This window comes from Nyctibius grandis, chromosome 16, assembly GCF_013368605.1.
Source record: "Nyctibius grandis isolate bNycGra1 chromosome 16, bNycGra1.pri, whole genome shotgun sequence".
Lineage (NCBI taxonomy): Eukaryota > Metazoa > Chordata > Aves > Nyctibiiformes > Nyctibiidae > Nyctibius > Nyctibius grandis.
In genome coordinates, this window is record NC_090673.1 from 7,753,972 (window position 1) to 7,781,175 (window position 27,204).

Here is a 27,204-nt window from a genome sequence, read left to right on the forward strand (position 1 = left end):
ATCGTGGTGTGGACAGTACACAATCAGCTTCGTTCATCGGTTCTTTTGCTGGCATTTGAACTGGTGACAATAACGGAGCTAACCAGTACATCAGTGGTGGACAGCCCTATGGAAATCTCAGGGGGATCTCCCCTGCCCTCTGCCCTGCACTTTCTGTATGGTATTTTGTTTCGGAGGCTGATTAATATTTGTTTTTATTTCTCTTTCTTTTGGTTTCCAGACAAATGATGCTGCAGGAAATACCTGGAACTGGCTTTACTTCATCCCTCTCATCATCATTGGCTCTTTCTTCATGCTCAACTTGGTGCTGGGCGTCTTATCAGGGTAAGACACTGATGACTTGCTTGTCTCCACCTGGTTACGAAAAGGGAAGATGTGTTGGTTTTAGCACTGTGAGAGGATGTAGCTGAAAAAGAGATGTACATTGTCCTCCTTCACACATTTCCTACCTTATCCTTTCCTTGCAGTGGGGTATTTCTATAAGATTACAGAGCCATAGGAGGGGGGAATAGGCTGGTGAAAAATCCTTAATTGAGATGATTCTGAATCCAGACCCAAGAGTTAAGTGAGCTCCCTGTAATTATACTGACTTGGGTCTGTGCAGACAAAACTTACTCCTGCGTCGGCTTGAAAACCCCTCAGGAACCCACTGATGCCAGTATAAATACTTCAGTGCAGGAGCTGGACATCAAAGTGTTCATAACGCGTTTGGTCTGACTGTGCAGCACGGAGAAATGTGAAGCTCAAACAAAAGGCAATTAAAAGATCTCAGGTGGTTGGTTTTGTTTTAAATCTCTATCTGTTCAAGTCAATGTCTGGGTTTTGGGGACACGCTGGTCTCTTGATGTTCAGACCCTGGGGTTCAGCCAAGGATTTTGTGTTTGTTGCGTATGAGTTTTGGGTTTGGGCCATTGTAGAGATCAAGTTGCCAAGTTTGAAGCCTAGCTGGAACGTCCCCTGTGTCTGTGGAAATTTTGTCTGAAATGAACAACCTGACTCACCTCAGTGGTTTGTGAGCCCTTACACTTTGGCACCTCATTTCACACACAGTTTCTTCTCATCCAATCCAGGTGATTAAGATTATTTAGATCTATCAAGATCTAGATTTATTTCTGGCTCTTGGCAGCACGGAACGAGAGAACAGTTAATGCTGCTGAGTGGTAAAAGCCCTTCAGTGCTGCACCTTTGCTCTTTCTCTTTAAGTTACTAGAGAAAGAAAAATGTTTTCCAAAGAACAGAGTCATGCTCAATTTTATTATTTTATTAAGGATCCTTGTCCTCAAAGCGCATGCTGGGGGCAGGAGCAGGGAGGCAGCAGTGCAGGTGTTTTTGAGGACTAGGAGGTGTGCTGCTACAAGAGAAGGTCATGGAGAAGGCCATGTCATGCACTTTGCTGTTCCTTCAGTCCAGGAATAATGGTCACGATCAATAACTGATCAAAGCCATTAGTCAGACATCCTGTTGTATCAGAGGCTTTGTAGAGGAGAGCTTCGTGACCACACTTGTCTGACGTATGATTTAAAGCGAGCACCAGAGCCAGGGCTGAGTGTGGTTCATTAGGTCGTTTGTCTTCCTAGTTCCACAGTGGGGTCAGCCCGTGTTGGCTGTAATGGTACTTGTGATTTAAAACAAAACTCAGAAGCCTGCAGGCTCCTGTTCCTTTGTGCTGGATTCAAACGTGTTTGGTGACCGGAAGATTGGGACCTCTGTCTGGCTCTCCTGAAAGCCTCTTGTTGCTTGGGGCAAAATATGAATATTATATAAATGTGTATCTTCTATAAAAAAATGCAGTTCTGTGCATCAGGTTTCCCCTTGTTAGTGGTAAGGATGATGATATCCTTTTCAAAGACGGAAGCTTTTAAATTCTATTTTGCATAGTGGTTTGATGGCCTTGGCTGGAATAATTCCTGGGGAGAGGCTGAAGAAAATCAACATCATAGCTCAGGTGTTGACCACACTGCTCAGCAGGCTGCTGGTGGGCTTGCAGCTATTGAGCAATGAAGGAAATGGGTGTATCTGAATGGACTGGTGATGAGAAGGCACCAAAAAGATCAAAAGACCCTCTGAAGACAGACACTGTTGCCATTGTATTCTCTAACCAAAAGCCCCAGATAGAGCTGTAGGGAAAAAAAGAAATTTGTACTGGAGGTGATTATTTATACGTCTGTCTGTGCATGGAGGAGGGGTCGTTGGCAAATGCATGTTGACTTCCAGAGGGTGCAGTTCCACTCGAGGACATTATGCCATCCACGTCCCAGTGACAGTGCCAACTAGTGGCTCCTGCAGCGGAGACTCTTGGCAATATCCCACATTCCTGTTTCAATAGAACAAAGTTGATTTAGGGTTAGGAGTTCTACAAATAGCCCACGAACAGGGTTAACTCAGCAACCATTCACCTGCTTCTTGTTCTCATGATCTAGGCACCTCCTAGCCTGTGATATTATCCTGGCTGTATCCTGGGAGCGATGCAGTGCTCTGCTCTCCTTCCCCACATATTACGGAGAGGGAACAGCGGGGTAGAAAGGGGGGATGTAATGCCCCCAGGAAACCACTGCAAAGCTGAGGTTAGGCCACTGCTTTCCCTGGCTTGTGTGTGATCTTCATTACTGTCCTCTTCCACAAAAATCCTGTTGGTCAGGTTGTATTTTATTTTCCAGTACTTTGCCTTGTAGATCACCAGCATTAGGGGTTAAGCTTCAGCATACTGCTGTCTATACATTGGAAAGCCACAGAAAAAGCTTTTACCTGAGTATTTTTCATTGCTGTTAGTTCTGAGCTATTTCCTCTCACATATTTGTGTTCCTCAGTAGGAACAAATTTCTGAAGTAGAAATGCAGACACTATCACAGATTATGGCAATATAAATAAGCTGAAATGACAACAAGTTATTGAGCTTCCTATTGACTACCAGATTTACAGAGTTATGGCAAAACTCTTAATGGAATTTTCTGCCCTTCTGTAGTTATTTGTGAACCCCTGTCGAAACTGGGCAGATACATAATATGAGTGGATTTAGCTCCTGGGTTTATCTGTTTGAGCACTGTAGACAGATTGACCTGGTTAGGATCCTGAATCTCATCTGCTAGCAAAATGCAAAAGCATTTGCATTGCAAATGCTAGAGAAGAGATGATACCTGTTTCAAAATAAAGAGCAACCAACATTTCACCTCCACTGATTCTTCTGGAATTATAATAAAACCAAAGGCAGGGAAGTGACGGGGAGATGTGGAAATCTGTAAGTGCTGGTAAAACCTTGGTATAAAAATAACTCATTATCTTGGGCCACTGTTGATATGAAAAAAAAGCTCTGAGTATCTGGCTAAAGATGTAACTAAAAGCCCGTTGACTCTGTAATACAGATTAAATGAGACTCTGCCTGCTGTACAGTGTGTCCTTCTCATGCGTACTGATCAAAGCACTGCCAGTGCTCTTGTAATCGGTTAATATTTAAATACCCACCCCAGTGGCACACTCTGCCTCCTGTTCCTTTCCCCTCCATGACGCAAGCACTGGGGGCCAGACCACCAGCAGAGCTCGGCTCTGCTTGTGCCACCAAATATCCAGTTTTCCCCAGTGATCCTACAACATGGGGTGTGGAGTTACTGCAAACATCTTATTTCTGATGGTGCAACAGAGATGTTGGGCTCTCCTATGTCTTTACAACAGATGTGTATTGCAGAGGATGCTGTGCTGTACCTGCTCACCACAGGGCTGAAGGTGGGTCTCTGACTGGGGCAGTTGGTAGCAACTCCCCTTTGCAGGTTGAACACCCCAAGGAAAGACAGACTGTGCTGTTCTCTAGCTGTGAATAGGGCAGGATTTAGAGTTTTCCTGGAGTACTGCAGTGGCCACAGCTATACAAGTGAACTGCAATTGAAACAGCTCCTAAAGTCCAGGACTGCCTTTGCTTCCTTACAGAAGATACGGGGCTCTCCAGCAGGAGCAGAGCACCCCGTTTGCTGTGGAGTAGTGGCAATGTGGGTTTGTGCCCCTTGTTAGGGGTTTTCCTCTCTACTCCTCTCTGTGTATTCCCCTTCCTTTCTGTTTTCCCTCTCTGGTGCTTGATCCCTTCATGAGCTGATAAAACTTAACAGCCCTACAGAAAGCAATAGAGCAGGAAAAACACAGATTCTTTTCTTCTGGCGGAGCTCTTACTGAGTGCCGTAGCTGATTCAAGAGAAGATCAGGACTGTATAGGGCAAGGAGAGCACAAGCAGGAGGAGAGATTTCTCTCAGGTCTGTAGACTCTGTAGAGGTCTGCCCACTTGATCAAGATGGGAAGACACAGGGTGTGTTCTGCCCATCCATGTGCTGGGAAGTATGTTGGGGTGACTGCCCAAGCCTGATACCTCCCCAGTCACAGACACAAAAAAGGGAAGAGAGAAATGTGGGGGGGGGGAAAAAAAGAGGTTAGACACTGTTTGAAGTTCTGCTGAACCACCCATCCACCCAAAGGATGAACCAGGTTTTATTCGTACTAGACAGCTGCCCTTGACTTTATTTCTCTGTTTTAACCATGAGAAACCATTCTAGCCATGCTGACCTTGTTCCAGAAAGCTGGGGCACCTTGCTTCCCAGAAATTGGGGTAGCATTTTATAAGATTTCCAGTGCAGTAGTGAAAATGTTTAGGAATTTGTATCCTTAAAATATTTCTCTTAAAACATCTTTTTGTGTTGACTGGTGTAGCTGGTTATTCTTACTTATTAGATTATTTGTAAACTCTCTGTGACTTAGGTACCAATAAAGGCATCCATCACATGGAATACAGCCTTTCCACAGAAAAAGAGATTGGCTGCCTCTGGTGGCACCATGGGAATGTTCTGGCTCCAAGTCATGCCAAGATGCGTTGACCCCAGATGCCTTTCAGTATTTCCTAAATGCAGGTTTGTTTGCTGCTTGGGATGTCATGGGATTTGGCTTCAATTCTGACCAGAAAATGCCCTATGATGATCCTGATAAATATTTTATTGAACTCTACACATGGTTCTGCAGTTTAGAGTGAGGAAGGAAAAAATACCCCACATTCAATTGAGAAATCCTGACCAATGCTCATCCTTTTTCTGCCTTTGTACTGTTTTCTTGCTAGCAGGCTGCAGCCCTTTGCCATCCTGCTCTGGCAGCTGTTGCCCCCAAGAGATGGGAACCCATCTCCATGTACACCTTAGCTTCCTGGCGTTCCATCCTTTAGCAGTGATTTCCAGTGCTGTTTTTCTCATCCTGCTGCTGTTCCCCTCCCAGCCCTCAGCCCCCTTTCAGCCCAGATAGCAGCTTTCTTCCATGGGCTGGTGGGATTATGCAGTTTTCTACTGCTTGGGTGTTGATTTGGGTATTAATTTTGCCTGGTAATGAGCTGGATGATTCTGTACAATACATTTGTGACTGTTTTGATGCTTTGGATTACACAATGCTAAGAGGATAAACGTTATCATGGGATGCTGTGAGGAAGATGATTTAACTTATTTCAAGGCTAAGTGCTTTTTGGCACTGTTTCACGCAGTGATGGGGAGTGGGGAGGGTGATGAGACAGCGGGAGTGCTGGCCAGAGAGGGCAGTGCACTGTGAGTGATGCATTTGAATACTGAGAGTCTGTGTCTCTCGAGTGTGAAAAATGCTGCTTGTCACATCCTCAAATATTTATGGTGAAGCCTGAGGTATTTCCAGACCAGCCAGTAAAGAGTAATGATCTTTCCTGAGGGTTTACTCATCTGGCTGCAATAACCAAGTGTGGAGAGGCATTGCAGTGGCCAGTTAGCATCTTCCCTGGGTAAGTATTGCCATAACACGGTCCAGACCTGCTCTGTCCTGAGATGTGCAACACTTGCTTCTTGTTATATGAGACCACCTGGTGTAAGAACTGCAGGGAGCCATTTTCAATGGATGCAGCATCTTTGTGACAGCAGGAGCCTGGCAAGGGATACAGCTACGGACTGGGCTGGCACCTTGCAGGTGAACAAAAGTCAGGGTAAATGGTGCTTTAATTCTTCACTGCTGCACCCTGTTTTGAGCAGTCTGCAGCATGTGGTGATGCTCTCTGGGCAGGGTCCCGTTAAACACTCTCATGTGCTTCAGTCACCCTAGGGGATATCTAGTTCTGACTGTCATACCTTGGGTCACGGAGGCTTTTGCGCTGTTAGAGCAGCTCCCTGGGAGGATGCACAGTCCCATCCAGACCTCATTGAACCAGCTGTCTCAGTGACTTGCTCTGCTGAGTTTCATGACATGTTTTCCCATCCTGAGGATTTTTGCCAGGTTGAGATCATAAAACTTCAGCCTGTGAGACGTGCAGAGGCTGGAGAAGAATCGGGCTGATTAATTTGTCATAATGGCGAAGCATTCTTCTGTCCTTCTCCCTCATTACGGAGACAATCATTCATTTTCTCGGCAAATTTGTTCCAAGTTCACTGTTACCTGCTGTGATCTGACTTTGGCTGGTGTTAATTATTTGCGGCAGAAGAGCTGCATCATGAAAAGATATGAGTTTGTGCTTGCTTTCTCATTGCTTTTAGACTTTCTCCAGCCTGTGCTTAAAAAGGAGGGGAAAGATGGGGTAAAAAAAAATTTTCTTTCCTGTTGTTCCTCACTCATCACCCTTTGTAACAAAGCCATCATTGTAAACAAGAAATGTAGGAGAAGCATGTGTGTTTGTTGCAGAAGTTGGGGAGCAATGACTTTCCATGTGAGCTTTGTCTCACCAAGATAAATGTCCTATGAAATGTGGATCCTTTGCTCCTTTTGTGTTTTTGGTTAGGAAAGGAGAGATGGACTACCTTTATTCGCCCTTCTGTTAAGCCGCAATGGAAATTAAAGCCTGTAATAAAGGAATGATACATAGGAGACTTAATTTGAATTTTCTGGGGCCTCTGCTTTGACTGTGAGGTGGAGACTTGATCAACCGAGTCAGAGGTTCATCCAGTAATTGCAGTAGGCTGATACTGTGAGATAGACAGTGCTTTTTAATTCTTTTTTCTCTCTTTTTTTGTTGCCTTCTTCAAGCCAGGTTTGCCCAGCTGTGGCACTTGCAGCATTTCAAATTGGATTAGGTGGAATCAAAGTGACATCGGCACAAGCCGAACATAAAGACAAAAGGAAGGAAGATGCATTGAAGGATTCACCTCTGTGCTGCTGCTCTTTCTCTTTCTACAAATACAAGATATATCCCATATCTGGCTTGCATTTGAAGCATCTTCCTGATATGTTCAGTGATAAAAGTGACTGTGAAGCCTGGCTCAGTGCTGCGAGATCAATCTCACAGTGATACTTTCATCCTTTATCAGCTGGTTGAGGAGAGCTATTTTTCCCCCCCTATTTAGAGCAATGAGGAGGAAGCAGAAGCAGCTCTAGCTGTGCAGGATTGATCGAGCCAGTCCTTATTCTTAAGCGGTGGATATTAGGATGGGTTAAGCAGCTCAGCCAGCTGGGTCTATACATCTGGGCTCAGTCTGGGAGAGATGGACATGCCCCCTCAGACCATGCCCAGTGTGATCTTGGTCAGCTGTAGCTCTAGGTGAGATAGAAACACGTAACACTCTGTGTCTTTGGGATTTTGTGCAGCTGATGGGACAGCCTGGGGCAGATGAGGAGCCACAGAGCTTGGTCATCTTCAGCACTAAGAAATCTCAATCTTCCTCTGGGCTTTCCTTGCTTAATAACAAGGTTCAAAACTAACTTCTCAACAAACCACCTTTATGGGCAGGAAAAATAATATCTTAGAGGTACTAAATGTCACCAGCATAAAGAAATTCTTACTGATGGTTTTCCAGGTGAATCAGTTGCTTGGTTTCATCTCATTCCAGCTCTTTCCAGTGTGATCTCTCTGCACCACTGGGATGTGCTTTCTTCCACCTCCCTCAGATTTTCTTCTCACCCAAATGAGGTGCATCTCCATGCTTTTTCTTCTTGTTCCAGACAGGCTTTCTAATCAGTACGCTTTGCCTGTGTTCAGCGGTGACCTGGGCCTGATTTTTAGAGGTATTTAAAACCAGTGATTTAACAACACTCTACATGCATTCCTATTCACATTTTCAGATCAGTAAATTGGAGGCCCAAATTGTTTTTAGTTTTGCCGGCTGGTTTCTCTGCACTTGAGGATTTTGTCTGTGAATGAGATTAACCATACTTTGGCTCCTCCTGAAGTCTTTCTGGGGCTTACTGTGGTAAAGATATCTGGTGCTATGGTAAAGAAACCAAGGTCCTTACTCATCCCCTCTTATTTTTTTGCAACCCTTTGGGGTGCAAGGTGCTGGCTATGGACATAGCTGAGCCATGTACTGTTGGGTTTGCAGCTCCTCAGCTACAGGCCGTGACACCTCATGTCCAGGCAGCTGGAAATTGCACTGCTTGTCTTTTTAGTCTGCATTTATTGGCTTTGATATTTTTCTTTCCTAAGCCAAATTTGATTCTACCCTCCACCTGTATTTCTAACTCACCAGCATCCACCCAGGTTAGTGCACTGAAGGGAACCGTGCTCTCTCTCCTCTCTCCCATCCCTTCCCCTCGCCCCTTGCCTCCTGTGTGCTGCCGTGAATAATTCAGGCCCTGCTCTCACTGTCTTTCCTCCTCTCCTGGAGGAGTTGTTGTTTTTTTTTTTTTTTTTGAAACACGAAAGGTTGGTGCCTTTGAGGTGGCTGGCCTGCAAGGCATCATCCCTGCGGGATTGCTGTTCTCCTGCTGCTGCCTCCCTGGCAGCCCCTTTCAGGCTTTTGGAGCCCTGTTGTGGGCGGAGGTGGGTCCTTTAATCTCTAAAAGAGTTCAAAGGGTTGCTGGTGCTGCTGCTGTTGCTGGTTCCCTGGTGACAGTGCACTCTGCTGAAGCAAAATGCTTCAGGAATTGAGGGAAGATGGTGTCTGCTGTTCCTGCTCAGATTCCGAGCTTTGCTGTTGTGCTTCAGATAACCCTTTACCTATTTGGTGTCCTGCCTGCCTTGCTCAGCACTGGCCCAGGAGGGGTGGGGATGCAGCCCAAGCCACCACAGCACCCACAGGAGGGGTGGGGATGCTCAGCAGATCCCCAGGCTCTTCCTGCCTCTGCATCCAGGACACTGATCACCTGCTTTTCTCTCTTCTCACTCCCCACTGTCCATCTTGCTCCTGCTAGCTGTCTGTGGGTATTCTCACTTTCTTTCTGCTAGGACTCCCTCACTGCCTTTGTCTCTCAAAGAACAGGTTTGCAGAAGGTAAAATAAATGTTTAGCAGAGCCAAGGCTTTGTGTCCTTAGTTGTATAAACAGTTACAGTCATAAAGGTGTTGGGCTTTTTTGTTGCATCCAGCAGAGGCTTCCCCTTATAAAGGATTCGCTGTTTACCAGGAAGACAAAAGGCAGAGATATGAACCTGCAGAACAAATTCTTTCCCTGGAGCAAGAATCTGCCTTTCTATAAACATGTGGATGCTGATGCAGCTAGCGAATGAAATGGTAGGAGGATTAACTGGATCAGACCCTGGTGAAGCAAGCCACGAGGGGCTTTGCAGGACCGTGTGGAGGAGGTAGCAAACTCAATCACACACCTACTGCAGGACCTGCGGGATGGCAGGAGCATGAGGAGGGTTGGCTCCACAGGAATCTGCCTACCACATTATTGTAACTGGCTTCACCCAAGCACTCAAGATTTGGTTAGATTAGGATAAGGTGGCAAACCCCAGCATCAGAAACAGAGACCTTAGAGGGAAAGGAAAAATTAACTGAAGGTTCTTTCTCTATTTCTTTCTCACAGTTGATTAACCAAAATAAATGGTAAGAAATGGACTTCTACCCTTAAAATGCAATTAAGTGTTTCTGCTTGCATGTGGGTGCTCTCAAGATGCTGGGAGGCTTGGAGGTGTGTGTGGTTGCAGTGTTGGGAAGTTACCCTAAGGCACTCTGGAGGGTCTTGTAAGTGATGTGCAGGCCCCGAGCAAGTGTTTGCAGCCTGCTAAGAGCACAAAAAACTTGTTTTTACTGAAAAATATAGATAGTATCATGTTCACTTTACCTCTCTTATAATCCAGCATGTTTTTATGTCTGAGGTGCTATAAGTGCATGTTCTTATCTCTGCGATCTCTTTGCAGCCTCTTATGGAAATTCCTACCTCAGCGTTGCTCTTGCTGAAGGCTTACTGAAAGTAAGGGGGATGATTGGCACCAAGTTTCTTTTGAGGTTCCTCCATTGCTGGTTGTAAAAGGGATGAACTGCAACTGAGAGGAATTTTTAACACTTCACCCCTCCTTATCCAGGCAGCCCCCAAGTAGCACAACACTCCTGATTTTGTGCCACTCTTCTGGCACGTGTTTCCCACAGTGATGTTCCTCCAACTTGCATGTCAGGCAGCCAGAGGAGTTGCTGTTTTCCATCTTCTACCTCCAGCCTGTCCCTCCCTACTCTGCAGTGATGTGGGCTGCTTAACAGGTTGCTGACAAGTATCAAGTCTGTTCTTCGGCACTGCTCCACGTTTGAAAAACAAAGCTTACGAATTAAGCCTTCTGAGTTGGCCAAGTTTTGTTTCTCCACCTGGAGAATTTGTTTTGACTTGTGAGCAACTCAGTCAAGCATTTGCAGTCCTGGCTGGTTCTTTCACCAGCAGCTCACCCACTTGCATTATCTGGCCCCTCTCCATTCTTGAGGGCTGCATTTCTCCAGGCAGGACTCTGTCCCTAGATGTCACATGCCATCCAGGCTCAACTTTGCTCATTCCTTTGATCTACTTGGACTGGAGATGAAGTCAATCCTAAAACTATTTGTTCTTTGTGTGGTTTTTTTTGGTTTGGACTTGAAATTCTGAAAGTCCTTTACAGCTGTTTTCTGGGAGTCCTTGGTGGTGTCCTTCTGAGATCTGGGCTTCTTTCTGCTCACTCTGAACAGTGGTTCAGACTCAGTAGACGAAGGCTGTTATCGCATTTTAAAATCTGAGATTTCATGAGATCACGTGTAGCTCAGTGGTATTGTTCTGAATGAGGAGCTAATTACCTATGTTGTTATCATGAGCACTGTTAGTGGTAGCAATGACAGTGATGCTATGTCATCTCTTTCTGCCTCTTCCCTGTGAGTGGGAAGCGTTTGTCTGCTTTCTAAGTGGAAAACCTGAATTGCAGAGGTTTAAAGGTGTGATAGGTCTTGCAGCAGGCCTCCTGTCCCTGGCCCTGGGACTGTGCCATGAAACCCAAGACCAGGAGGCGCATTACATGATGCTCCATCTCAGCTCTCTGCTGTCTTATAGGAAAGTTAATCAGAGACTTGGGATGAAGATTGTGGTTTGTTGTTTTTTGTTTGTTTGTTTGTTTTTTTGTTTGTTTGGGGTTTTTTTGTTAGTTGTTTTTTTTTTTTTTCCCTTTTTAGTTGCTGTGACAGTATTTTTAATTTAAGACCAACATGGATAAAGTACTTGTAAGAATTTCATTGGTTTATAATCTTTTACTGACCCTGGTGGTTACTCACAAGTTGACCTTGTCTCTTTTGTGGCTGGCGGAGCTCTTGAATTTCCCTGAAGTGGCTATTTCAGTGCATATTTACGCTGAGATTTATTTTACTCTTCCACCCACCAAGGTGATAAGCAACAATCATCCATTTTCCTGGTAACTTTAAGCACCGACCACTCTTGAGAAGAAAAATGTGACACATTGAGCGTGACTGGTATGGCATATGGTTTCCATGATGAATGCCCTTCCTTTGATTTCTGTTTGTTCCTGCTGTCTCTGTAGAATCAGTTATTCACAACTGTCATGTTGTAACTAAAATGCACTGTAGTCATCTGCCCAGGCAGAGCTTGGCTTCCTCCAACGCCGTGTCTCTGTTGCTGTGTTGCGTGTAGGAGTACCGACCTTTCAGCTTTCCTAATACCTCCCCAGAGAGTGCTGAAAGATGAATGTTTTGGGGCGCTTTTGGGGCACATGGTGGTTGATGAGAGCCAAGGATGACAATGGGTGAACACATTTCAATGTTCCTCCTTCCAGAATTGGCCAAACTGGAGGACCAGCTGTGATGAAACTCCTGGAGGTAAAGCTGAGCAAGAGGCAGCTTATTTCCTGCTCAGGCTTCCTTTCTGGTTACTTGGGAGATTTTTGCAAGTCAGTGGCATAAATAGCAATTATGTTGAATAAAAGAGGAAACTTATTTTTTGCTACCAAACCTTCCCATGGGACTTTTTGCGTTTTCATTTAGAACTGGCAGGAAAACTTCAGCTAAAATATTTTCAGAAGAAATATGGCATTTTGCTAGAAATTTTCCCCTTTTCTTCGAATATGTTCTGAAATTTTGTTGAAAAGCTCTCAGAGATTCTGGGAGTTTTCCAGTTGCTGCAAATGGGGAATATTTCAGTTCCTGAATGGTGGTGAACATAGTGGAAGACAGACACACGCGTGCTTTTATTAATACATTCCATGAAGAAAAACACAGTCTGTTGACAAGTTCCATCTTCATCAAACCTCTCCTGGAGACAGAAGAAAGAGCAAGGGTTGCATTCCTCTGCCAGGAAGACCATACATCGAGACCCTTCAGTCTTCAACCTGGACTATTTTGGTACAGCTCTGTAGCACTCAGAAGACATTGAATGAGCAGAGACCCAAGGTACTGTCTTCTCCTGAAAGTTACCTTCCCAGCTTCCATGGCAGTGCCAAATCTGCTGTCTCCAGAGAACAGGAGAGCGTAGGTGGCTTTGACCTCAGCAACGTTCCTCGCTGGTGTCTTGCAAAAAGGATGTATGGCTGTACAGAAACTACTGAAGGTTTGCAACTTAACAAAGTTTTCGCCTCATTTTCTTACATGTTTAAGGTTGAGATTAAAGGGACAAGTCCTAGGTAGCTTTTACTTTCCTTAGGCCAGAGAGGAGCTGGCAGAGGATGAAAGGCTTTGCAAGGAAAGCTCTCCCTTACTGGCTTCTGAGGGGCGAGGGAGCTGTGCCACGGCTCATCTGCTGTCCTTCCTGGCTGCTGTGGTCCTTCATGAAACTACCCGCTGGGTGTTGCTCCTGCTTCCATCCAGCACGGCCCAGATCTGGGAAACTTGTGGTGACGCGAGCCTGTAACGCAGGAAGCGTGGCCCCTCCACGTCTGGCAGTTTATAAATGCATGTTGTCACCTTGTGCTGTCTGATCTCATTCCTCCTTGCCCAGAAAGAAATCAAAACTGAGAGGAGGTCTGTGGCCCAGACCAGCAGGCACTGAACCAGAAATGAGAACATTAGAAAGGAAGAGGGAGAAAATCGGCGATCCAGCTGATACGTACAGGATCTCGAATCACCTGGCAGATGTGCTGAATGCCAAGGAAGAGCTTGTTGGTTCAGAGCGATGTTTTGGCTTCCTCCATTTCAAGGATGGGGTCACGGGCTGTGCTGTCAGGTGGGCGACAGGAGAGGGGAGTCAGGAGACTGGGATGCGCTGCCAAAATCAAGGTAACTGCTCAGCTGACGGCAGCTCTCACATCGGTGGCTGGTACTGGCGTGCGTCGCAGTGCTGAGCCAAGTTGTCCCTGCAGTCCCTTCTCTGCGGGTCAGACAGGCCTGCCAAATGAAGCAAAAGTGTCAGCTTTGAAGGGTAAAGTGTAAACTGAATACAAAGCTGCCTCTGGCACTTGCAGCTCCTTTTTCCCTGTTCTTCCACCTGCCTCCTGCTCCTTGGTGACTTCCGAGGAGCATATGTGGGTGACAAATGGGTGATTAGGTGGGATTTTAGTAAAGAATAATGGTTAACTAAGGGTTTGCAGCGATCAACAGTTAACTGAAGATTTGAAGGACGCAGCAAAGTTAAGATGTCAAGTGAGTGAGCCATTGGTGTACACGAGGGACAAAAGCCCGATCCCACATTGAACTGCATAGGTGAAGCTATTGCGGGAGTCACACCAGTGCGTGCTCAAAGCGAGGGACTGCAGAGGACAGTTCAGAACTCTGTAAATGGTAGGTGGGCATGTACATCTCCAGGTGGGTCATCAGAAGGTTCCCAGTGGTGATACAAATTACCTTGGGGAAAGCCCCAGCATGGATGTCTTGGGGGTGGTGGCTGCACTATTGTCTCAACATTGTTTCAAACTAGGCAGTAAGATGTACTCGGACAGGATTTTTGCAATGGTTGGATGAACCTTACTTTCTGACTACCCTGTACAGTCCTGTTCCAATGATTTGATGTCAGGATACCTGCTTTCCATGTGATTTTAGCAAATAGCAGGTTCAGTTACCTTCAACCCAGAGCATCTGGGCTGTTCCACCTTAACCCCAGAGTACCCATCCTTGCTTGTAGCTCTCGTTTGACTTGTGTTTGTCAAAGTCTACTTAAGCCTGGGAAAACTCAGAGAAAGGCTAACAGGGAAGAGTAGATATTTTCCAAGAAAGAGAGACTGCTGGTGTGTCTGTGACACAATATTGCGCTTCTAGAGGAAATTCTGCTGTGGGGTGAGTAGTGAGGAAGGATGGAGGACGGTTTTCAGTGTTGGGGATAATAATTTGTATTGCATGAATGGACAGGTATATGTGGTTGTGCATCAGGATCTCATTGTAATGGATATGGTGTGGCCCCATAACAAAAGCGTGTGCATGTGGCAGTTTGCAGTCCTCTTTCAGAATAACAGAGGCGGAGGAACAACTGAGCTACAATCAAAGTAGTAGTTTGTTGGACAACAATGTGTAGCGTGACGTGGTTTCCACTCACTGCTGCTGTCATCAACTTCACAGGCTTTGTGAATGCAATCTCAAAGACGAAAGAGGGGCTGTGTGTTTTCCCTGACCGCTTGTGATATGTCGTTTCTCATTCTTCTCTCTCCGTAGCGAATTTGCCAAAGAACGAGAAAGGGTAGAAAATCGTCGCGCTTTCCTGAAGCTCCGTAGGCAGCAGCAAATTGAACGGGAACTAAATGGATACTTGGAGTGGATCTTCAAAGCAGGTAAGGCAAGAGATCTCTTGATCTTGGTTCAATATATTTTGTGACCAGAAGCACCTGGTGATTACAGAGGACAAGGGCCCCAGAACTACTCCTCGGTGTTGCTGGCCATCGAGGTAACCCAAGACTAGAGAGTGCCCAGCCAGCACTTGTTGTCTATGTTGAGCTTCTTTCTGAGCAGTCACACTGAAGTTATTGCAAAAGATCTCAGTTACGTTAAGCAAAAATAAAGGAGCTGGGCCAACTTACTGTATTGCTGAGATCAAAGCAATTGTCTTAATACAATAAAATATAAAAAGTGATACAGTGCCCAAAGTCTCCACAGCAGGGAAACTGTTCCCTTACATGAGTCATTTATATTTTATTTACTTTCCACCACAGCTATTTTATAAGCCTCTCTTGCTATGCTGGTAAAATACACTGGAGTGTCATTTTTATGAGCTACAGGGATCACTTTCATGAAACTCACCCTGGCACACATTAGCATTGCTTTAATAACTATTATAACTGAACATTGCACTTTATTGCAAACCATGAGCAACTTTAAAAAGGACCCAAACACACTGATTTAACAAAAAATAACATGATTTTGCTTTCCTTTTTTATCAGACAGTAAAGATTACCAATAACCTTTCTGTGTTATAGAGTAGCTGATATATATTGACATAACCACAGTGCAATTCATTCACATAGCATCAAGAAAACTTCTGGGGCTAATTTACTTCCTTGTGTGATTTTCTGAGACGCTGAAACATCTGAGTAACCTGAAAATGCCTTTTAAAACAACGATGGAGAAAAAAAGCAGCGCTGGTTTCTCAGATAGATTTTCATGTGCCTTTCTATGCAGGTCAGCTTCATCCTTGCCCTTTACAAATGGGGAAACTGAGGTTCAGCATTATATAGTGACTTGCCTGATGTCAGCCGATAGACTGGTGGCAGAACTGTCACTCTGTGGTGCTCCTCAGCCATGGGCTGGCACCATGCTAAAAGCCGTGTCATCATTTGTCCCCAAGTTGCACCATGGGAGGTTTAGATTGGATATCAGGAACAATTTCTCCACCAAAAGGACTGTCAAGCATTGGAACAGGCTGCCCAGGGAACTGCTGGAGTCCCCATCCCTGGAGGGATTTAAAAGCCGTGTAGATGTGGTGCTGAGGGACATGGTTTAGTGGTGGCCTTGGCAGTGCTGGGTTAATGGTTGGACTCGATGATCTTAAAGGTCCTTTCCAACCAAAACGATTCTGTGATGCCATGATGCCTTGTTTTGAAATCCATATTGATGCTGGAAGCCTAATGTGCTTCTGCAAGCAAGTAATTGTATGGTCACAACAACTCATTGCAGCATTGCCCACGCATAAGCTGCGTACACGCTGGGGCCAGAGCATCCTGGTGCTGCTCTCTGTAGAGGCGGCTCTTTTTCTGGATTTATGGCTTCTGTTTTACATGCACAGCCTGGGTGTTGGTATTTCGAAGAGCATTTTCACATGGCTCCTGCTGCTTTGCTTCTGCTCTCTCCTCTGAAGCGCCCTGCCAGCTTGCGTGCCCTGGGGTGCAGGTCCCCGGAGCCCTGGGGGGTGGCTGCGGTACCTTCCCGGAGGGCAGTGGTCTGAGCATGAGTTTTGACAGCCTGGCCAGAGAGGAAAAAGACTGAGCATTGAAATGTAAAGTAGGAAGAAGTAGCAGCAGTTTATATGGTGGCTTGAACCCATTATTTCCCGTAACGCTACACAGAGTGACAACTGAGTGCCAGTTGTAATGACAGACTTTTATTCACTGTGACTGTCCAACAGCAACTGTCCTCAATCAGGTAACCACACTTTAGCCTGTGGCTCGGTAGCATTCAAAGAAAGAACCGTTCACTTTCCATTTATAATTTGTCTTCCCATTTGTTTACAGCTTTTGTGGTACCTCAAATTCAAATTAATTAATGGTTTATCCAGTGGCTGGAGCAGAGTGTGTCAGGGTTCTGCCTTGGCTCTAGTGCCATCTTGCTTTTCAGGCTCTTGTGATTTCTTGGTCTCTAAATCCTGGTTTCCCCAACAGTAAAATAAAGATGAGAATACCCTCGCAGGGCTGCTTCATTTCATTTTAGTATCTTTTTCTGCCAAGAAGAGCTATGCAGAGGTCATTAGCTGAACTTGTCTGAAAGTTGAGGGGGAGAAGTTATAAAACATACAGCCAATCTCTGCTCCAACTTTGCATCCCTGTGGGAATGGCTGGCTGTTCTATTTCTGTGTTGCCAGCGCTGAATAAATGCCACATCAGTATAGAGTGAAACTGCTGTAAAATGCTCATCTTTTTACTGTGTCTAATAACACAAGATCCAGAAGGTTTTCTAGAACAGGAGAGTGCATGCAAAATAGCAGAAGCAGGGAATAAGAAAAATATTCTGTAAAGGCATTGTTGAAAATAAAATAAGAATATAAAAAAAGCTTCCTAGTGCAGCTGAATGATAACAATAATTAAAACCAACTTAGCAGTGTTAGTAAATCTTTGACTACAAAAGGCAGCGTGTAGGCTAACCAAACAGCAAATCGAGTGTTTAGAATTCAGTTGCTGAAATTTGGGACTGTGCCGTCGATGGGGACTTCCCATTTCTGTTTTAGAGGCCAGGATTTGAGCTATGAAATGATTATAAATTTCCAAACTAGATAATCAGTCTTCCTTGTCCAGGACCATGTGTGGGACAATGCCCAAAGCAAACTGCTTGGGTGGGGGAAGGAAAACAGCCAGTGAAGATGGTCACAGACAGCCCAGCCTGTACAGAAATGTCTTGTAACAGCCCCGGGCAGTGGGATGTAATAAGCTGTTTGCATAAAAGAAAGAGGAAAAGCTCTTAGTATTCTGCTCTGATGTAACTCTGGAGGATTTTGTTATTGTTCATGTGAATATCTAATTGTTTTTAAACCCTTCTAGCATCCTTGACCTCACTGAATCTTGCAGCAAGGAGTTTCACATGTTAACAGTTGGTTTGATTTTAAAAAACAAACCAACTTGCCAACCAGTATGTGCCTGTCCTCGATTTTAAATATGTTGTCTTTCTGCAGTGAGAGGAAGAGCTCAGGAGGGCACTGTGTATTTCTTTTTATTATTTTTCTTTCTCTGATCTCTCTCTACCTTGTTTCATCTTATTTTTTCTGCTCTAAAGTGTGCAGAACAATCTGCTCAATCCCCTCTCTTCCCATGGAAGGCTCTCCAGGTGCCTAATATTTATGGTATCTTCCCTGAGCATTTTGTTTGTTCATTTTTTCTCATCTATTTTTGATGCAAGGTAGGAAGAGTGGAAAGCTGCATTCCAGTGATTCATAAAGTGGCATCTTAATCTGATTGGTTTTGCTCTGTCATGTTTTACTTATTCTGAGTAGCTGCTGGAGCTGGAAAGGAGGTTTCCTTGTTGTCAGTAAAGCTCAGGTTTTTACCTCAAGAGCTGGAACTGGTTTAGGACCAAGGAAAGTATTTGAGTGACTAAAACCACTCCTTCATCTGTACACTACCTCCCATTTGTCAGCAATGATTTTAATTTAACATTGTGCTCATCATTTATTGACAATTTGAGTGTCTTTAATGTTTCTCACGGCCTTCTCTATTTGTAATCTGAATGATACTACCTCTTACTGTACGTATTGCATTAAAAAGGTGGTTCAGATAAAATTTTGGGGTTGTTTACTATCAGCCTTTCTTCTACTGAAATTGTAAACCATTTAGTCCTCCAGAAGAAAACAATGGGTCTTTGTTTTCTACCTCTGAAGCACTGTCTGACTCGAGCGTGTTCCAGACCTGGTCTAATGACTTGTCTCACATTTGTGCTGTAAAAATGAAACTTCTTTAATAGCCTGGCTCTTGAGTAACTGACTCTTACATTTTTCTGCTTGTACTTTTAAATTTTTTCCAGTGGCAAAGTAAGAGCATAAAAAGGAAGAAAATATTAATAAAAAATGCTTGTGAAGTTTTCAAGGAAGTACCTTGGCACAGCTGAAAGATTTTGGTGCCAGCTTGCTATTGATAAATCGCCAGAAGTACGGCTGTGGTTGAAACTGAAGCAAACATAACTCAGGCTGTTTTAACGGTGGATTGTTTAATATAGTCAGCAGCGTATCTGCTTGAGGGATCTGTACCAAGGTGTTTTAAACAGTGACAACCTTAACATGCAAATAGTTGTGTGAATTATACTTAATACAGGAAGCCTTAATTGATGAAGTGTTTGACAAATGACTTCTTAACAAAGGTTGGGGAATGAAAGAGAAAATTGTAATGCAGATAATGTGCTGAAGTGCTGAGTTTAGATATATATGACTTGAAAGAAAAAAATCAAGCCGTGGTCTGACCAGTTTCCTTAGAGTTTGAATTGACTTTCTTCACTTAGAATTATACAGAGGCCAGGTATATTTCTACCTTTACTTGTTTCTCAGGTGCATGTTGAAGAATGAACACATAGGGTAGTCAGGAGGGTTTAAATATTTTCAAATGAGATAACAGGTGATTTTCTGTAAAATTCCCATGTCTTGAGGCCAAGACTAAGCAAGGAAAGTTGTAATTCAGCAGAGTCTTTTTGATGATGTCAAGAAGAAATGTCGTGCCACCTTAAATGACTTATAAGTCTGTAAGTTTCTTCAGATCTTCAAAATTTATAAGATTTTCAGTCTTATAAAACCAGTGCAAGTTACAGGCCAGAAGCCATGGTCAAGTCCTATCATTTCTTGCATCTCACAGAATTTAGGCCAAAAATGCATATGGTAATTGCCATGTCAAGCTCATAAACATTGACTGTATCATTTAGAAGTGAACTGTGTAGATCAGTTAGAAACAGACCTGTAATCTTAAATTTAATCTTGAAGAATAAAAACAACTCTCTGTTTTTAAGTGTATTCTTTAAAGGCACCAACTCTTCCCACCACTAGAAATCAGCTGATACAGGTATAAAAAGCAATGCTTCACACTGTGCTGCTCTTCCAGGCACGAGACAACCATACTCTTCCCAAACCGCCCCTTCTTGAGTTGAACCAAAATCAAATAACGTCTTGTTGGTGACGAGCAAACCCTGTCCTGCTCCACCTGCTGTGTGCTGGGACAGGCTCTGCTCTTTGTTTCATGTTTTCGCTGGGCTCTGTGCAAAGGCAGTAGCACATCAATTTGAAATTGTGCCTTTCAGAGGAATTAAAAAGTGGTGAAGCCAAGCAATGTAATCCATGCAAATAACTTTGCCACTGCTGCTTTCTCCATTAAACTCCTCAAAACTGTAGCAACTATTAGGCTGTCATGCTGCCTTTCCAACGGAGAATCGAGAACTAAAAGTTCTCTGCACAGAATAAAGCGCTTATAAGCCCACAAATATTCTTTTGAAGGCGTTTGTCTTATCTTACAAGGACATGCATCATTTTGAAAATTCTCAGAGACTGGAAGTCTTTCAGTTCAGAGTTAATCAAGTTGCATGTCTTTTGTGTTTTAATTCTTTCCAAGTCCATCTCTTTCACACAGCACTGATTCTGAGTGTTTCTTTTCTCCTGGAGTAAGCAGGCTTTGGGAATGGGTTTAACCTCTCTCTTCCAGCTCACTCTAACTTGAATGCCATTCCTTGACATGACAGAGCTCTATGAACCCCAGGTTTCAGCTTTTTGTAGAAGAAACAGAGCAACAAGCCCCTTGATACAGCTGGAAAGAGGCACCTACAACAATGAAAAAGGGCAGTAACATGTGTGAGATGGCAAGGAAGGATAATTGCCAGAAAGACAAATTAGAGTTCCCTGTGAGAGTGTGATGGCTTCTTCTAAGGGATGCATTTTTTTTCACTTTTTGTTTATGCATTTTTTTTCACTTCACTTCTGTTGAAGTCTGAAGCTTCAACAGTTAAATCCAGTTGTTCTTCCTTTTTTCTAACTTCTGTTGAATGTGAGTTATTCCCTATAATCAGCTCTTCTTTTGAGCCCACGATGTCCTATCTCCCTACGTCAAAGAGAAAGAAAAGGGGCACCATGTTTCTCTGCTGCTTTGCCTGTATTTTTCAGCTTGCCAGTTCCTCAGTATAAGGTTTGCCTTTATTTCCAGCCCTGTAACATGCTGTGTGTTGTCAGTACTTAATGACCAGCAATTAATCTTACTGCTGAGACACCTCTCACTCAGATATCCTAGCAAAGGCCCTGTGCCTTTGTTTGGAGGCTAGAAGTTGCTGATTTGATACTCTCTCTTTCTTGAATTTTTCTTCTAATGTAGAGGCACTGTTGTTTGGTTTTTTTTCAGGCATCCTAATTATCTTCTTCCAGTCTCTGTGTTACAGTGATGACTAAAGGCAATGCAACTTCTGATCCTCTGCTTAGGATGCTGTACAGTTAAAAAAAAAATCCTAGCAGTGATGCCCAGCCTGCTGAGCTGTCTTTTTAGCAGGCTTTAAAAACTATGTAAAGCCTCACTAGGGTAGATGTGGTCCTTTGGTTTCCCAGAAGATACAAGACAGACAAGAGTGACTATTGAGGGAGAGAACTGGGAAGTAACAGTGGAGGGGAGTCAGGCTTGAGGGAATTGTGTAGGTGAAACCTGGGTTTTGTTTATTTTAAGGGAACAGCAAAGCTGAGCCCTGGTGAGGTGTGTCTATGGATATGTTTGGGCACTAACTCAAGGCCCTGCATTTGGGGCAAAGGCTCAGCTGGTTTGCAGAGTTGTCTTGAAAGAGTGTGTGCTTTGTAGGTGAAGATACATTGATATCAAATTGTCACACCTGACAAATTCTGAGGTCCCACTGGCACTCTGGTTTCTAAATCCTCTGTATGGCTAAACCTTTCATCAGTCTGGCCATGGGGACACCGGTGACACTGGAACATCTGATGGCATCAGTACACCATTGCAAATCACGATGGTAATGTATTTATACAGTTCACAGTCCCCAGAAGTGATCTGGGGACTCAGGATTGTTCCTCCCCTGCTGCCCAAAGGACAGTGAAGAGTTATGACAAATTATTACAGGAACATGCAAAACAAGAGGCCACTCAGAAACTGGGGAAAAGAAGAATTTCTTTTCCTTCTTGGAGCCAGAGATCTTTGAAAGGAACCAATACAATGATGTTCTTCCTGCACTGATATGAATCAAGTGCAGAATTGGGCTTCCAGCTAAGCATATAGGCTCTTTCTTTCCTGGAGTGTTTTAATTTTTTTAACATGACGTGACTGATACCAACAACCCTCAGAGCATTGACCAGTAAGTGTGCTGGATCTGGCTGAGATCTTCCTTCTGCAGATGCAGCTCTCTTGCATTGCACTCATCTGGGTATAGCCCCTGAAGAACAACTACCTGTCTCCTGACCTTTGCCAGCTCACTGCTTTTGTTGCTCTCTGAGCCATCCCTTCCTCCACAGGCTTGGTGTAACTGGGTGATACAATGGGGCGAGGTTGGTGGCAGCTGAGACAGATGCCTGCTGCATCCAGCTCAGCTGGTTTTAGAGGGGGGATGTGATGAATCTGAGGTTGAACCTTGTTGTTTTTCCTTTTACAGAGGAGGTCATGCTGGCAGAGGAAGACAAGAATGCAGAAGAGAAATCTCCTCTGGACGGTAGGTTGTTTTGCTGTGCAGTTTTCCTCCTGTGACACGTGAGAGGTTCACCTACTATACGCTGACATGGCTTTCTGTTGTAACCAGGAGGGTGTGAGGAACACGCTCTTGCATGCACTTGGCATAAGTCGGGCTAAAGAGTCCCTTTTCCCATTTTGGGTCTTTTTGAGGTTGCAGGTGGATGATGAGCAGTTATGTGACACACCACTCTGGGATGGGGATCTGCCCTTGGGGTTGTTGGTCCCTAAGCTCCCTGTGGGACCGCAGCATGACAGGGACACCCATCAGCCTCTGCCGAGCACAGGTGGCTGTGTCGGGGACAGGCTACAGAGCAGATGCCAGAAGAGAAATGCATTGGCTGAGAGAAGGCAGGACTCTAAACTGAGGTTTCCAAACGGATTTGACAAAGAGAGACTAAGACCCCTGTTACTTGTAAGCAGTAAGACATAACAGGGTGTGGTGATCCTACCTTCCGACATGTGACCCTAGCATTGCAGGACAGCTGGAGGTACTGAGCTTCAGACAGAGGTGCAGTGAGGCTACGGGGACCGCTCTCCCTGTGCCTCCAGACCGATGAGCTCTTAGGATGTGACAGCCAGTCAAAGTTCAGTTAAAGATTCTTCCCTCTCCCTTTTCTGACCATCTTTCGTCCTCCCATGTCTTCTCCTTTCCCCTCCCCTCCCTTTCCCTCCTCTTTTTTTTTCTCCTCCCATTCACTGTCAGGGAGGGCCGCCTCGGAAGGGCCGATTCAACAAGGCACGGCACCGGCAGAGACTAGCAGCGGCAGCAGCTACAACAGTGAGTGGATTGCAAATCACCAGGGGCTTAGGTGGCACAGTGGGGCAGTGCTTCTCCCCCACAGCCCCACGTGCCCAGGTCACCAGAGATGTTTCCTGGGTGGTTTTCCACCTTGTTCTGAGCCATGTGGCTTCTTGGGGCATTGGGCATTTGGCTGCTGGTCCGCCTTGGCCAGCCTGGTGACCTGCGCTTGAGGAGGACTCGGGGATGGAAGAGCTGGGGCTGTAGAAGGTCAGGGTTGAGGTGTGCTTGGCAAATCTTCGTGTGTGGGTGCGTGGATGTGCGTGCACTGGGGAAGTTCGTCCAGCACGTGGGTGCAGCCAGGGCTGTTAGTCTGGAGCTGAAATGAGTGTCTGGAAGAGTAGTCTGAAAAGCTGAGTGGTGTAAGCAAACTAGAGGTGGGTACAGGCCATGGAGTAAAGATCCAGGTATATTAAGGCTCCTCTATGCTAGTAAGCTAAAGGAGCCCAGCAATGTTGGCCAGGCTGGATGGAGCTTAGAGCAACCTGGTCTAGTGGAAGGTGTCCGTGCCCATGGCAGGGGGATTGGAACTAGATGATCTTTAAGGTCCTTTCCAACCCAAACCATTCTATGAATGTTCCCAGCCTTGAAGTCAACTGGTATGGAACAGCCCACATTTATGCTGGTAAATTGTCTTAGTCTCCAAAACAGAGGGACATTGCATCTGAGGTGCCTGTAGAGATGGCATGACCTAATTGCTAAACATTTACAAGTTATTTGGGGGAGAAGATGAAGAAGGTGCTCAATTTATGCCAGGAAGCTGGTTATGTTCCAGTGCTGGGGATGGCTCTGGACATGCTGGAGTGTGCTGGGACAGATGCAGCCTGAAGGACCCAAAAGCTGGTATTGCTGGGACGGAGGATTCAGCTTACTGCTGGGTGGGGAAGAAAAGAGTAAAAGTGGTTATTTGCAAAAAATTGGATTCAGATCACAGGTTCAGAGCATCCTCTCTTCTTCGAGCCTCTCTGAGCCTGGGTGATGTTCTGGGTGTTTCCTTGAAGTGACAAAAGCATTAACACTTGCCTTAGCTGTGGAGGAAGAAGCTCATCCGTTTGTCTGTCAAGGAGGGGAAATTTGTGTAGAGTGAGGGGATCTTCTCATAGGAACCTGCCCCTGGGGTAGTCGGTGCAGAGTGAGTGGGTTTGCTGTGTGTGCCTACTGAACAGTATGTATCACCACACCGTGGGGTGTCTTACTGCTGATAGAAAGTGGTGCTTAGTTACTGTATGTCTTGAAGCTGTTACCAAACTGTATCAACGTATTTTTTCTGCTAGTTCTCGAGGTTCTGCAGGTAGGTGGTTACGGGACCAGTGTCCACGCTGTTCCTGTATTACCCCTCGTGCACTGGGTGAACGGTGCAGACCTCTCCGAGCCTTAGGCCGCAGTTCTCTTTCCCTGTCGAGTAAAATGGTGTAGCAATATTTGCCCTCCCCACAAAAGATGCTGTTGGACAAAGTGTGTTTTTAAAGAGTTTTGACATCCCCAGAGGGAAGGAATTGTACAGTGGGTGCTATTAAGAGTATGCTCAGTGATTTGTGGCAGTTGCTTTCAACATAACATTTCTGCACCTTAAGGCATTGCTCCGTGGGAAACTGTATCCGAGCACAGTAAATACTGACTTCTTAATGGTGCACACTGTAAAGAACATTGATGTTTTTAATGGATAGAAGCACTCATCTCCTAACCTGCTGGGGCTCGGAATGACCCAGTGCCCCTGCCCAGTCTTTCTGCTGTGCTAAAAGGCCCAGCAGCTGCAGGGACTCCCCCACCCTCCTGCATCTGCTGGGGTGAAGCGTAAGTGTGCAGACCTGTGCCTGGCAAACCTTCAAGATCTAGAAGGTTAAATAAATAAATGACCCTGGCATCAAAGCACATGGAGGCCCTGGAAGGTTGTAGGTTGTCTGATTTGCTCCAGCTCACCCTTGTGTGACAGCGTTAAGCTGGCATTGGGAAGTAAATGCTGGCCCTGGAGAGTGAAGGGAGGGGGAGAGAGAACCCACTCTGAATGCTCACGGGGCATTTCCTCTTTAATTTGCACACAGTGTTGAAAAGAGCTGCAATAAAGAAGAGCAAAAATGACCTGATTCATGCTGAAGAAGGTGAGGACCATTTCACAGACATTTGCTCCGTTGGTGAGTACTGGCTTCGCATTCCCCGAGGTTTAGATCTCCACCTGAACATGTTCGTGTCATGTTTCTTCCGAGTGACTCCTTTAGTGCAGAAGCTGCAATTTCAAGAATTATCCCTGCTCCTGCAGCAGCACTCGACTTACCAAAGCAAATGGCTTTGCAGCTTCACCCTCTCCTGCACACTGCCCTGCTCAGCTGTTGCATGCTGCACCCTTTAAAAGAGCCCTGCTGAAACGCTTGGAGAACCCGTGCTGTGTTGGCCAGGCTGTGATTCTGCTTGGAACATGCTAATTTATGCTAATGAAGCCCATGTATGTCAAATGATACTGCTAAACCTCATCTGTTGTGGGAACGAGAGGAAGTGGACACTTAGTCACGTCTGCCGCTGATGCACAGCGTATAGTTTTGCAGCCTTTGTGAATGGTTGCTGGGAGATGCTGGGCAGTGGCCCCAATTCTCTCATTCTTGCCTTAGAAGAAGATTTTAAAGCAATTCTCCACATTTGGAAAGCCAGATATGGAGATGCACACCTGTGTGCATGCAATTACCCACATGCCTCTAATGCAGAGCGCGGCACCCTGTGTCGGGTAGCATTGATGGTGCGAATTTGGTATCTTCAGCTCTGGAGAATGAGGCACTGTCAGGCTACAGAGGTACTGCTTGTTCTGCAGGTAACATAGAGCTGATTCCCTCCTGAGATGTCACCAGGTGGAGGGGCAGGAGGAAGGTCTGGGGTTTGCGAGGGGAGGCAAGCTCTGAGCACACAGCACCCCATCTAAGGGGAGCTCTTTGGACATCAGCAGAAAGACCTTTCGGTCGTGGGCTTTTACTTGCTGTCTGGGGACACATCTTCCTGACCGCTTTGGAGTTAGCTGTTTTGCTTATTCCCATCCCTGTTGTTTGAGTCTGTATTTTGTTTTGCTGCTGAAGCAGCAGATGTTCTCATTATCTTCTAAAGAAATGTCTTGGCACCCCAGTTACCACAAAGCAGCAAATCCTGCATGCAGAAGAGGAGCAGCACAAACAGTACGTTTGAGAGTACGTGTCCATATATGCCTGCAAGCATGAGTGCCTCAAACGCTCTTTGGAAATTTGGCATTAACATTTTAAGAGATTACAGCTGCTGCTGGATTTTTTTTTTCCCCTTTAAATGAAGACCTGGTTGCAGGAAATGAATGTTGCTTAGCATGTTACTGACACCATCACCCACTGTTGAACTGCCACAGTCCCCCAGGCTGAGCGGGCTGCAGGTTTTGTGGCTAAGCTGCTGACACTTCTATGAGAGGTTTTTTGCTGAAAGAGGGCAAAAATGCAGCAACTGTGTCTGTGTTTTTGTTCTGTTTTATTCTGGGCAGCTCGGATCCCTGCATGGATAACAAGGAATGGTCATTTTTGGACCATTTGTTCATGGTTGCAATAATTATGAGATCTTTGCATTCACATCCAAGTCCCTCCAGGCTCTGGGCACCCATGCCACGCAAACAGATCTTTGAATTCAGCATTTCAGGTGGCAACGGATGATGGAGCATCTGGACTCGTGGCTAATCTGATGCAGAGCTGGGAACTGTCTCGGGAGCATATGGCAGGGAAAATAACAGCAGTGCTTTCCACCTTCTGCGAGTGGTTCACCCACTTGGGAAAAGTGTTTTTGATTTTTGCCTTGTTCCATGAATCAGAAAAGAAGAAATGGATAAAGCAGATACTTCTGCAGGCTCCTGAAAAGGCTGAAACTCTGCATAACATAAACAATCAGATCATATGGGCAATTATGCATAAAGAATACATTTTGGAGAAAAGGTTTTTTTGGATGGTTTCCTATAGTGTCTTGCTGATGGGAGCATAAGGACTGGGGAAGAACTAACAATATAATTACCGAGTGCAGTG

The 27,204-nt window shown here is 45.2% G+C and overlaps 1 protein-coding gene across 1 annotated transcript in view; it reads left to right on the top strand.

Moving 5' to 3' along the window:
- Window positions 1–27,204, top strand: part of CACNA1B (calcium voltage-gated channel subunit alpha1 B) — a 285,302-nt gene that overhangs the window by 130,591 nt on the left and 127,507 nt on the right. The window contains exons 7-11 of the mRNA XM_068414104.1: window positions 221–324; window positions 14,723–14,838; window positions 22,316–22,372; window positions 23,096–23,170; window positions 25,234–25,323. Of these exons, the coding sequence (XP_068270205.1) occupies window positions 221–324; window positions 14,723–14,838; window positions 22,316–22,372; window positions 23,096–23,170; window positions 25,234–25,323 (442 nt within the window). The remainder of the gene's footprint in view (window positions 1–220; window positions 325–14,722; window positions 14,839–22,315; window positions 22,373–23,095; window positions 23,171–25,233; window positions 25,324–27,204) is intronic.